Source organism: Anomalospiza imberbis, chromosome 3 (assembly GCF_031753505.1).
Source record: "Anomalospiza imberbis isolate Cuckoo-Finch-1a 21T00152 chromosome 3, ASM3175350v1, whole genome shotgun sequence".
Taxonomy (NCBI): domain Eukaryota; kingdom Metazoa; phylum Chordata; class Aves; order Passeriformes; family Viduidae; genus Anomalospiza; species Anomalospiza imberbis.
In genome coordinates, this window is record NC_089683.1 from 24607290 (window position 1) to 24620806 (window position 13517).

The 13517-nt window shown below is 40.2% G+C and overlaps 1 protein-coding gene across 2 annotated transcripts in view; it reads left to right on the plus strand.

Annotated features, from left to right (window-relative positions):
• Window positions 1-5336: 5336 nt before the first annotated feature.
• Window positions 5337-13517, plus strand: part of FAM83B (family with sequence similarity 83 member B) — a 51368-nt gene continuing 43187 nt past the window's right edge. For both annotated transcript variants that reach the window (XM_068183669.1, XM_068183670.1), the window contains exons 1-2: window positions 5337-5633; window positions 10273-10776. In XM_068183669.1, the coding sequence (XP_068039770.1) occupies window positions 10327-10776 (450 nt within the window). In that variant the 5' untranslated portion in view covers window positions 5337-5633; window positions 10273-10326. The remainder of the gene's footprint in view (window positions 5634-10272; window positions 10777-13517) is intronic.

A 13517-nucleotide genomic window follows, 5' to 3' on the forward strand; every position in this document is an offset into this window, starting at 1 on the left:
CTGTGGAGAAGGACCTGGGGGTGATGCCTGATGAAAACTCAACACAAGCTGGTGGCGAGTGCTCACAGCCCAGAAAGCTAAGTGTGCTCTGGGCTGCATTCAAAGTAATGTGGCCAGAAGGGCGAGGGAGGTGATTCTACACCTCTACTCTACTCTTGTGAGACCCCACCTAGAGTGCTGCATCCAGTTCTGTGTCCCCAGCATTAACAGGATATGGAACTATGGGAGCAAGTCCAGACAAGGGCCAGGAAGTTGATGAGTACGGGAGTAACTTCCCTATGAAGACAGGCTGAGAAGGTTGGGGCTGCTCAGCCTGGAGAAGAGAAGGTTTTGTGGAGACCTCACAACAACCTTCAGTATCTGAAGAGGCCTACAAGGACGCTGGAGACAAACTCTGTAAGGAACTGTAGAGAGAACAAGGAGATAGCAATTGAAAGAATGAAAATCTAAGTTAGGTTTATGAAGAAATCTTTTACTGTGTAGTTGGCAAGACACTGAAACAAGTTGCCCAGGGTGGTTGTGGATGCCTCATCCCTGGCAGTGTCCAAGGCCAGGCTGGACAAGGCTTTTGAGCAACCTGGTCTAGTAAGAGGTGTCCCTACCCATGGCAGAGGGCTTTGGACTAGATCTTTAAGGCCCATTTCAATACCTTAATGTTTCATGATTCTATGAACTCGCAGTACTTGTTTTGGGGTTTTGGTGATGGCCTAATGCAAGATCTGGATCTGCAAATCATTAAGATCAACAGCGAACAACTTGCTATTCCATAAGGGCATGCATTCTTCCTTCCTACATGGGGATGGAGACTCTTGGAACCTGTAATGAGAAGAAACAGCTTAAACAATAAGAGACATTTTCCTTTACTAATGGATAAACAGCAAACTGGACTTCAATGTACTCAAAATCTTGGACCAAATGGACCAAGATTTTATGGCTGTGTTTAATAATTTGATTCTTATGTACAATGTGAATTTGTATAGAGTAGTTTCTATAATATTAAATGTATATACTTTAAAAAGTTACTGTAGGTTTACCTTTTACTGAATTAGTATGAGACTTTCTTTTTCACATTACCCTAAAGTATGTCTGACTTGAAAACACAAGTTCATTCAACCCTAACCTCTAAACCCTTAAGCCCTGAATCTGCATCACAAAATATATGGTTAAGATTTCAAACTCTGGCAGTGTACCATCCCTTGTTTTCATCTGATGAGGAGAACTGGCTAACAGTATGGAAGATACCCCAGAAAGTTCACTGGCAAAGTGAGCAAGTGGAGAGCAAGAAACAAGAAAGTGTTCCAATCAAATGAAAAATAGGATGCATTTAATTTTGTGCTTTATTTTTCTGCCAAAATTTGTATTACTGCCTGCTTGTAGTGGTAATAGTACAAGGAGTACTATTTCCAAAGTAAGTCAAAGGTGGATGTTAAAGTAAGGGCAAATGAGCAAAGAAGAAATAATTACAAGAATTATCCTGAAGTAGGTGTCTTGAAAGCTAAAACAATGTTTGCACCTGGGCACTGGGGCAGAAACATTTCCAGGATACTGAATAACAAGGACACTTAAAATCTCAGAAGACATAAAATCTCAGAGAAACCTACTGCCCATTGTGCAGTCCTCTTCCCCAAGGGCAGGGGTGGAATCATATTTCACAGCACACACTGGTATCTCAAGCCTTTAAGAAGAACAAGAGAAGCTATCTCTCTGATCCAAGGAGAGGGAAGCTAATCCCAAGTAAGAAATCTGTGCTTCTACAATTTCTTTATACATTGGCTTTAGCATGCTCTGAAGTAATATCAGAACAGCTGTATGAATTCAAAACAAAGGTCTGTGTAGCCCTGTATCTGCCCTTTAACGACATGCAGACTAGTGGCAAAGAGGAAAGTGAGAGGAATGAAGTATAGGAGCAAAGAACACTTTGTCAACCTCCATCAGTTTAGAACTTCTTGTCTTGGAACTGCCTGAGAGAGAGATATTTGCTTTATATTAAAGCTGACCTCAGAGGAGTTTCCTTCTCTGTATTCAGGCCTGTTGTACATTGGAGCTACACGTCATGTAATGAACCACACCAGCAAGCCTCAATCACCAACTCCATTCCAGTCTGAAGAGTCCCAGACTGCGTGACTCTTCCTCAAATGGCAACTCTTCACCTTCAATCATACTTCTCATTCTGCTCTTTTACCCTCTCAGCTACTTATGCTATGGGTAGAAAATAAGGACTGGTGGATTTCTATTTATTTACTTGTATCTCAAAAATAATGTACTTTGCATAACTTTATTCATCTCTTACCAAAATTTCTCAAAGGAAACACACAGATTTTCTTCAAACAATTGAACTTCTTGATGTAATTTCTGAAAGCTTATACAAGCCTTTAACACAGGACCTGACCTAAAACAGAAATCTGCCATATAGTATATAGCACATATACCCGGGCCCCAATACATGGGTTAGGAATGCTCTCAGTAAAAGACCTTGGCTTTGATACTTTGTATTTTGACTACTGGCTTTTTCTTGCAAACTAGCCAGTGATTGGACATTTCCAAGTATTTCCTTAATATTATAAGGACCAAATTAATGTATTCTTGATTTAAGAATATGATTCCAAATAGAGTAGGTTATGATTACTTAATTTGAAAAAGATGTACTGAGAGTAGGACGCCTGCTTTTCCATATTAATTTGTAGTTTTCTGTCTCATTTTTCTCTCTGCTAGTTTATGAAAGGTGTGGATTTTGTATCACTACCCATCAAGCTTTGTTATAAATGCAGCGCAGCTCCTTTTATATTCATATCTGTAAAAGCACATTTCCTCTAATTTTAAGATTAGTGTGTGAAGTCTCCGTGCTTATGCTTTAGATTAGATGGCCATGGATTTGTAAATAGTATGACTCTTCAGGACTATATTATTTCTTCATCTGTTAAAATCTAATAAAAGTTCAACTCATAGGCATCATGAATTGTATAAACATCCACTGCTTCCAAATCAATGTTCCCTTTAGTAAATCTAAATGAAATCTTACTAAGCATGCAGTAGAAATAGAAATATAATTCATATAAGTATTTATCCTTAATAATCATCTCTACAATAAACTTTTGGACTGGTGCCATTCCGTATGTCCTAATAATCTCTTATCTTCTGCTTGTATTCAGCTAGACTTGGCATGATGATCTGTCAATACAAAAAAAGTTTCAGAACTGCAAATGGATGGGAGTGGCAGGGATGATCATCCATCAGCACCATCATCTCACCTGGGTACCCTAGTACCCAGGTCATTTAGACAATCATTCTAAGATGGTGGCATCAAACATATTAAGTTGATCCTTTTCTCTCATGTAGTTTATAAATGAGCTATGTCTAAGAAGTTCTGTAGTTTTGAGGCTTTATGAATCAGTTGGATTACAGTAAAACAATTCCAAACAATAGGATGCTTCAACTGATCCTGCCCAATGCTACATTTTCAATGGCAAAAGGAAAGGCTGTGTAGGCAAATGAGGGCTGCCCAGTTTCTGCAGTCCCTTCCCCTCATACTGCTGCAGTTCCACAGCTCTTGGAGTAAGGATACTGAAGCACATTCTCCTGCCTCATACTTTTACAATAAAGTTTTATACCTATTGTTTAGAATTTGTCTTACTGCTTATTAAGCTTGCTCATACCGTCTGCTTCCACTGATGCCTGTGGCTGCAGGACACAGAAGTTTGCTACCTGCTAGGTAAAAACATTCTTTATTTTGACAGCTAACAGTTTCCAAAATGCATTACCCAAGTTCGGTTTTATGAACTGTCTGGTCTAGTATAGCTACTGGAGGGTTTAAATTGATAAATTGTAAGGGAGCAGGAAAAAACCTTTTCTTGTACAGATACTAATGAGGCAAAAAAACCCTAGATACTTTCCTTTATGCAGATTTCCTTATTTAGAAAGCTATGATTGGTCTCATTACAGCTTTTTGTTTATGCAAAGCCTGTACTCAACCCCTTAACTTCTATAGAAGACACAGGCTTGTAAATTTTATGTAATAAAAGTGCAACCAAATTCAGTCAAGGTCAAAAGAAGCTTTGTGACCATTCATCTACCTTCCTACCCTTTCATAAATAATTTTAGAAAATAGATCTGCTCTTTAAAAAATTTAGATAGCCTCACCTCCTTACAGATAACCACAGAAACAGGTTCTCTTTCCTGACTACAAATTTTCATGGGATAAAATGTGCTGTATACTAACCATAAAGTTCTATGTATGTTTTAAAATTTTCTTTTTAAAGTAGTTTTCACCCCTTTTTTCCCATCAAAACCAGGGAAATTATTATTTTTTTTTTGAGTGTGAGAAGAGTCTAATAATTTAATCCAGATGCTCCTGTCTGTAAAGGGTAGTCCATGAGTATGTTAATACCAACTATTTCCTCTTGTGCATTCCACCACCTAAATTAACTGCACAGGAAAAAACCACTCCCTGATGGCTGGACTTATACACTTACATGCATATAAATATACAAATATTGCCATGCGGATATTGCATATTTTTACTGTTTCTTTCTCAGAAACCATAATCAAGATGTCACAGCATGGGATACATCACACACTTACTATTAAGCAGTATAGTTTAGGAAAATAAGTTTGTGCTTAAAGTCAAACTGGATGAGTTATTGCTAATAAAGCCTAACTGTCAGGGTTATACTGCATTGTCTTAAATGCCTGAAAAAAGAGCTGCCTGCAGTCAAGCACCAGAGTATAATCTGGACAAAGTCTACAAAAAGTCTAAAATTAAAAAAGCCCCTCAGTGTGTTTGTTATACACATGGGATGTGCTGATCTGTTGGTGGTTGCAAGATCCTGCTGAAGAGATGGTGTTTTCAAAGAGCCTTTCAGAGAGGGCTCTCCAAGGTTTCTACACGTGCATTGCCATGCGGCCTGCCCAGCCTGCTGCTGCAGAGAAGAACGAAGCAGGAAGGCCCAGGTGCATTGCTGCCAGGACGGGGGACTCTACCTGTGTCTCTCACTCAAGACACCAAAAGCAAAAGAGCCTTTTCAAAGCAACTGAGCTATGGAAAAGGGGCTTGTCCATATATCCGACTTTGAAGGTCTCAAACGGGTATCGCTCCCTTGCCTTGACTTGCTCCACCGGAGTTAACCTGGAAACCGTGACTCGAGGCTGACGGGTTTATTTTTTCTTGAAGCCAACGTTTACTTTGAGTTTAATCTCCCACGCACACCCCGCTCCCGGGCCCGCCGCGGGGCAGCCGGTGCCTTGGCTCGGGTCGCCCCTTGCCCCGCGGGCTCCCGCGGCTGCCGGCCGGGCCGGCGGGCAGGGCAGGGCAGGGCAGGGCAGGGCAGGGCAGCGCAGGATGGGCCGGGGCGGGGGGCCCGGCGCGGCCCGGGGAAGGCGCTGCCCTTCGCTCCGCGGGAGAGGGCCGGGCTTCCCCAGTTCAGACAAGTCCTCGCCCCGCTCCCGCGGCGGCGGGTTTGGTGCGACACCGTCCTGACATGTTGTAACTGGTTTCCACACCCACCGCGCCTGAGAGCGACGGGAAGTACCTGCGATGAGCGCTGCGCCGCCGTGACTCGCCGCCGCCGCGCTCGCAGCAGCCGGGTCGAGCCGCCCCGCCGCTCCGGAGGCGAGACCCCACGCGGGGCACCGGCGGAGTAAGTGGGTCTCCCCTCAGTCTCCCCCGGGAAGGGACGGGAGAGGGGCAGGGCGGGGCAGTTCACCGTCCCGCCCGCATCCAGCTCGGCGCCGCGGGGCGCTTGCACGGGGGCGCGCGGGTCGCGGGGCGCGGGCGGCGGCGGGGGCGCTCCGGCCGCGGGCGGGGGCGGCGGCGGGGGCCGGGCGCGGCGGGCGGCGGGCGGCCCGCGGGCGCGGCTCCCGCGGCTCCCGCGCCGCGCTCCCGGCCGGGGCCGCCTTGCGCAAGCGGCCCCCGCACCGCCGGGCCGGGGGCGCCACACGTGCGGTGTCGTCCAGCGGAGCGCCCGCTGCGCTTGTTTTGCCTGGAAAGTTAACTTTCTGGTTGAACGAACGAAGCCACCCCCCCCCGCCCCCCAAAAAAACAAAAACAAAAAAAAAAAAAACCGCCGCAAAACGAGCACACAAAAAACAAACAAGAGAAAGAGAAAAGAAGGAAAGCATCAGGAACGCTTGCGGTGTTGTTTTTCACTTGGATTTGATGCCTTTTGTATTCACAGAAAATGTAATTTCATTAATAATTAAATAGTTGCCTGTCACTGCTTAGTGTAAGGTAATTATTATTTATTCTTGATACAATTCTTTAATAGAAAGGTTGGTGAAAGGCAGGTGTCATAAAACGCCTGTTTGTTCTGTTAGAGGTTGGTCATGCCAGGCCCTTAAGCCATGAGCAGGCTTCTTGGCCAAGCCGTGGGCCAGAGATGCTCAGGTGGATGCCCCAAAAACCATACCTGAGAGTATGCAACAGCTTGCAACAAGCTGTTCCCGAGGTTTAAATTTCCTGGCAAGATTGCGACTTTATGCAGAAACTGTCAAAGTAATCACATTTCCTTTGGAAAAGTGATAAGGACATCCTGAGGAAAGCACCATGGCCATGCCCTTGCCAAGGACCGGCTGTACAAGCCTGAGGTTTGTACAGGTAGAGCTGCTCCCTAAAGTTGCTGAATAGGAAATTTTTTAAATCCTGTGAATATTAGTATGGCAGGGAAGCTCCTTGTCTCTAGTACTAGTCTGGAACCCCTGTAGAATGTTGCATAATTTTCTTTAGTGGACATTTGTCATCTGCTGCATTTTTGAAGTCTGGGATATTCTCCTAATCTTTCTATATAAACTCATAGTTACTTTCTCATAGAAAAAGGTCTTTTCTTGCTGGGTTCGTGGTAATGGCATTAGAAAAGTCTGAGCATGTTAATGGAAGGACAAGATGATCACATCAGTACAGGATTCAGAATTTGTGATCTTCAGCAGAAAATCCAGTTTTAGCAGATCCATTTGAGTTTAAATTCAATTTAAGGCCGTTAATAGCATTTACTAAAAAGTTTTAAGTGACTGATCCCTGTATTCAGGTAGAGAAGATGGTTGATATGCTGGGCTGGGATTAACAGACAAGGTTGTTTCTCAGAGGATGAACGACAACTTTCCTGGTGCTTGTAAAATTTGTGATCATATACATAAAGTGTGATAAAGATCTGTAAGCCTCCAGAGTTGGGCCTCATTCTGCACAACCTTGCTAATGTACTTGTTGACCTGAGGAGGACCTTTGAAGAATCAAGTTTTTTATGCGGAAATCACAGTACATGGTTGAAGAAGACATCAAAAAGTTATTAAGAATTTTGTCTACTGTTCTATGCAGAATTGTATGGTTTCAAGGGTTCAGTTTCTGCACAGTAGCTCTTACCTTCTAAGGAGAAAAATACGTCTGTAAAGACATCTAGAGCTTTTGTCAAGTAAAGTACACCTGAAGCCACTGTTTTAATTTGGGAGTTCTCTTCTGTTTCATATGAATATATCTCATGCTGATGTCCTTAATTTCAAATACCAGGATTAAATTTTTTTCATTTGTCTCAAGTGTTTTGTGATTTATTTCCATGCTGGCAAATTTTACATTTACTTTCTTAAATTAATGTGCATTGCTTTAAGCTTCCTTTGTAAACAGCACTTGTTAATCAGACATCAGCTTCAGAGATGCTCACTGTAAAATGACTGTTCTTGTTTGGAAGATGTTGCACCGGAACCTTTTCATGGTTACTTATATTTATACTCTGCTTTCAGCATAAGTCTGAGCATAAGTTGCTGTATTTGACCTATTCCACACTTATTTAATTCATTATGTTCAATGAAAAGTCAAGCAATATACTATACTATTGTGAAAAACAAATGAAAGAACCAAATCAAATAAATGCATGTGAGGCAAAACACATATGTAATAATTTTTTTTCTTTTTATTTGTTTGTAACATTCAATATTTAATATTGCACAATGTTACATATTAACTATAGTCCTATTCCCTTAAGCTATTTTCAGAGGACAGAACAAGAAGAAGAAAAAATCAATTCAGACAGGCTTTTGAAATAAACACATATTTCACAACTGTATATATGTAGTCAGTGGAAAATTTTCTATTTTAGAAATATATCTGTTCCAAAGTAGTGAGAATTTCTGAAATATCTTTCACTTGCTCTTGTAAAATCGTATTTATTCTTACATGTCGTAATAAGACTGACTTTTAAGACTGACTGTGTTACTGCAGTGACTAGAGAATGATTTGTCCTGGAGGGCCCTAAAAGAGGGGTGTGTTGGAATCTCAATGAAGTCACCTGTGTTACTGTTCAGACCCTTGAGAACAACTCAGCTGAGTACCTGCATTTTGTATTCTTGGTTGTTCTTCATTCTCTATCTAAAATATCTTGAAAACCTGGTCCAGACGATTGGGCCGGTCCCGATGTGAGTGTTTTAATTTTACAGTATGTTAAGAGTTTAATCTGAATCTATCTTTCCTGTACTGTGTGCTTAGTTCTCCGTCACCTTCTGCCACAGGCTGTCTCTGCCTCTGTGAGAAGGGAAATGGTCTCGCTTCTGTTTTAGAACAGTCACTTCTTCTTGTGAGAGCGGTGTAGAATGAAGCCCTGAGTGGCTGTCAGAGGAATACATGTAGTTCTTAGTTTGGGGGAGAGCAGTAAGATCCCTTTCGTATTCTGCTTTCCAGTTCATCACAAAGAGCTACTCTTGAAGCAGCCAGGAACACTCCTTTCCCCCAGGCTCGAAAGCAATCCTATCTGGGAAGATCTGCCCTGCTACTTGGCTGAGAGACAGGATTCAAATGGAATTATTCCATATGACATGCTGATGCCAGCTTCAGATCTGGATTTTTATTTCTTGGTCTTTTTTTAACCTCAGACTTCCCAAGTTCCTTATAAATCTTGGTTTAATTGAACATTTAATTGGTTTTTAAACTATCAGTAGATATGGAGATTTTTATTTTCATTCCTTTAAGTTAATATAGCTAATTTGCATTTCCTTTCGGGAAGATTTAAACTATTCGTAACAGACAGTGGAAAGCAATTGCACTGTTTGCAAAAATATCTGGAAGGTCTTGATGGGAAGAAGGAATCAAGCTACATTTATATGCCGGGAAATGAAATCAGAACTCCATATGACTATTTGCTATTATACTGCTATACTATTAATTAGGCTTGTACGGAAAACCAATGTTAACTTTCAAGCTATCAATCTTTTTTAACTATTCTGCCTTCGTTGGATGTTCTTCCACCATCTGCAGTCTTTCTCTTAAGCTTCATGCTCTAGCCCTGGAAGATGTGCTACCAGCTTTCTGTTTTACGTGACTATGCTGATGCTGCTGTCATGAAACACCTTCGCCCCCTTTTTTTGGTGAGTTACTAAGGGTTGCCAAAATGTGAAGGAAGAAACATTGGGTATTTGTTCTCTCTCCTTCTTAAATCTCCAATGTGCAGCACAAAGCAACCCTCTCAGACCTTGCTAAATGAAATAAAAAAGTATAAGAATGAATTTATAAAACATCATCAGTAAACAACTTGTTATTAATGTTTTGAAAAAAAAAAAAAAAAGAAGATTAAAGCAGCCGCTCCTCTTGGCAGAAGGAATGAGCAGGGTGGAAACTAGACATCAAATTGCTGATTCAGAGTTTGATCCCAGATGTGGGAGGATAAATCTTTCTGGAGTTCCTCATAACTCACTGAAATGAGGTAGGCTGGTCCTGCTTGGGAGCAACAAATGGGTTAGATCAGCATGGGAGAACAGATAGATAAGGAGAAGTACCTGAATGACTGTAGTTTCAAAGAAGCCAAAGGAAAGAGATGCGTTGCAGAGACAGTAATGTATCAAAAAGTAGGAAATTAATTGCTTTCTGAAGTGTTTCTTTGGATGGTACTCAGTCAGTTGTTGCAAAGGGGGTTTGGAAACACAGCCTGTGATAGTGTATTAGAACATGCATTGGGTATGTATTGGTGTTACTGGTATGGATGTTCATTGTATTATGAGCTCTGACACAGCTTGTAATATCAACTTCCTAAAATCACTGAATTATGTGTTTAGTTTACTTTATGTAAAAGCTCTTTATCTCTTTAATATAATATTATCTATTTAATATTTAACTATCTCTTTAATATTTAATTTTTGGCAACAGTAGTCCCTGAGCCTTTTCAAAATATTTCTTAATTATTGGAAAATGCTAGAAAAACTTAGAGTAACTTTACCAGAAGAGTATTTGAGTTAATAACTGCGTGTGTGCCATAGTTATCTAGAAATATTTTCATTGTTTTCTTATTTATTTTCTCTTCGCAGATACATTTCGTCTGTTCATGAATGGACTCTTAAAAGACTTTATACAAAATACATATGAAAATGGAAACTTCATCTTTGCTGTCCTCCTTACATGATGAATGCAGATCAGACAACTTTATTGAACCTCATTATAAGGAATGGTACCGAATAGCTATTGATGCTCTGATTGAAGGAGGTTTAGAAGCCTACAAAGAATTCCTTTCCAAAGAGAGATGCTCAGAGTTCCTAGCAGATGAGGAAATTGATTATATTTTGAACAATGTTCACAAACTTCCCCAAAACACAATTTATTCCTCTAACCATGCTATTGATGACACCTCTTCCTCGGGAACCTACTGGCCCATTGAATCAGATGTGGAAGCTCCAAATCTTGACTTAGGTTGGCCCTATCTGATGCCTGGAATTTCTGGTGGCACAAATATTGATCTGCTTTTTCATCCACCACGAGCACAGCCTTACACCATAAAGGAAACAGTTCGGAAGATGATACGAGATGCAAGAAAGGTAAGCATGAAAAATAATATTGGGAAAACAGTGGCAATAATATTAATCTAGTTGGTATTTTATTACATGGGGTTTTTTTTATTTTTGTCCTGGCAGGAAAAAATTATCTGGTTGCTCACAATTCAGTAGGAAAGGGTTTCCCAGACTGAGATCACATGCACCAGTGTTATTAACCTTAATCAAGGGTTAATTGGAGGGATTAATTAATACTACCATTATAATGAATAATTACCATTTTACTGTAATGCTGACCACTGCATGAGAAGTTTGTAGATAATCAGCACACCTTTTCTTTGACCTCAGTTGAATATACATTGATACAATTCTGTATAACTTCAGGATTTATACTAATGTTTCTGTCTTGTATCAGAGGGAACATGCATTGGTTTGGCATGGCAGACAGTTATAAGAAGACAACACCTCGGTGTTCATCCAAATCATGTACCTTGAGAGTCTGGTTTTGTGATTTTGGCATGTCCTTGCAGAAATCAAACTCTGAATGAAAAAAGCAAACTAGACTAAGCAACAAGGAAATAGATCTTACTTGTGTATCTTGCCTTCATTTCTGATTAATGACTAGAAAATTTGCACATTTTTCCAAATTTACCTGTCTCCACTTAGGAGCACTTACACATCTTGAGTTTCCTACAGCACACCCAGCTTACACCTTAGTGACAGAATGTTGTGTGTACAAACCACTTTTGCAGTCAGCGTGTCAGCTTAAAACTTTAAAGTTTTAAATTTTTAAAACAATGTCAGTTAACAAAAATCAGAAAAAGTATTAACGTGCAGATCTGTTTGACACGGGTTCATAATACCTCTTTAAAAGGTATGAAAAAGTTTCAGAAGTATTTCTGTCAGGTATGTCACACTCAAATTTTCCCCATGAAATATAATTGTGTTTTGCATGACTCTACGAGCTTTAAATTGGTGAAATGGGCTCTATCTCGCATACATCTGTAAACACTTCAGTGGCTGAAATATGTGTGTAAATGTGCAATAGAAACAGACTGAACAGGGCAGGGCAGGGAAGGGAAGGACTGCGTCTTTTTACAATGTCTCTGCTATATTTAGATAAAGCATATAATTTGTTGCCATAATAGAGTTATCACTAGGCCTTTTATCCTACAGTTTATAATTTAGAATGACTGTATGCTCAAGGAAGAGTTCATTAATTCTCTCCCTCTTTATCCCTTTCTGAGTGAGATTTGATGTTTTCTGTTTTGGTATGTAGTGAGACCTGACTGTAAATTGCGCAAAACACTCTTCCAACTGCAGCTCCTGACCTACCAATGTATCCACTGTAAGGGAAACAACTAGAACACTGTTAACTCTTTTGAGAAGACAAGTTCAGTTTTCCTTTAAAGTCTTGAGATGCCATGAAGTGGCATTCCCTCTTAGTTGCTCCTTTAATGCAGCTGTAGAAGAAAATTAGGTGCTCTTCTTGCTTTATTTTGGAAGAAGGTTGAATGCATAGTATGTTGCTCCGTGATGTGCTTATGTTGCTTACACTTAATAAAGAGGATGTTTTATGTGTGTCACTGCAAAACCTAACAGCTGAAAGGTTTGTTTAGCTGATCAACACAACCTCAACATCAACAACCATAACACTTTTGATACAGTGATATAGATTGGTTGCTTCAGGGACCAGCAATTAAATCTGAGACATAGTGTTGTTCAGGCTCTTTTGTCTGCAGATGCATAGAAAAGTTTGAAATATTTTTAAGTAAGGTAAAGTATTTAAATCATGCTTACAGTAGGTAAGTGCTTTGTAAACAGCCTTGTGCACTTCTCCTAAGCCACTTACAAAAATGTAGTTGTATTAAACAGGGTTCTTTGTTATGTAGTAGTGGAGATGTAGTCTTGCAACTATTCAGAGGCAATAGGATAATGTTACACATGAAAAACAGAAACCTGTAAAGAATAAATCAGGAAATCATATTCAGCCAACACAGCTCTAAGCTGTGGGAAAAAATAATCTATGGGAAATTCAGCAAACTTCTGTGTGAAAATAAACAGGCTGTTGGAGGTGGGCACGTTCATACCACTTAAATTCAAGCACCAAGTCTGAGTGTCGGAGTTCAGGCATTGATTTCCAGGGCTACCAGAGATCTTGGTGTAGTAGGAAACCAGGTCCTACAAGGGCAAGGCAGAGAATATTTCTGCACTGATTCTTTCCATGAAGGAACCTATTTGATGTGTATTTATATGTATAAACTATCCCAAAAATTCATGAAGGAGACTGAGCCACTTGTAACCTAGATGCTTTTAAATATTGGGATATATATAAGGATAAGATGACACTATTAGTGGACTTATTCTTGACCTCTTTCATGCTTGATTCCTCACAGTGTCACTACTTAAAATGATTATTATGTATGTTAATTTTGACCTTAAGAAGATGTTGTAAACAACATTAAGCAACTTGCTTGCTGACTGATTTTTTCCTGACTAAAGAAATCATTTGTAAGGCCATGCTACACTAGAATAAAACCAGTGACTATAGAGAAGTGTTGTAATAAAATCTTGTCACATATTTCTTGAATACACAAGCAGCATAAAAATTACAGACATCACCTTCAATGTAAAATACAGGTGATATAATAATGGAATTTTTACAGAAAAGGATCAATACTGTTAAATCCCAGAAAAATGAGCTAACAATTTTAAAGAGATGAATCCATGCTTGTGATATATGTTTCTGAAGGTTTATTAGAGCAGGGAAACTATTGTACACAGCA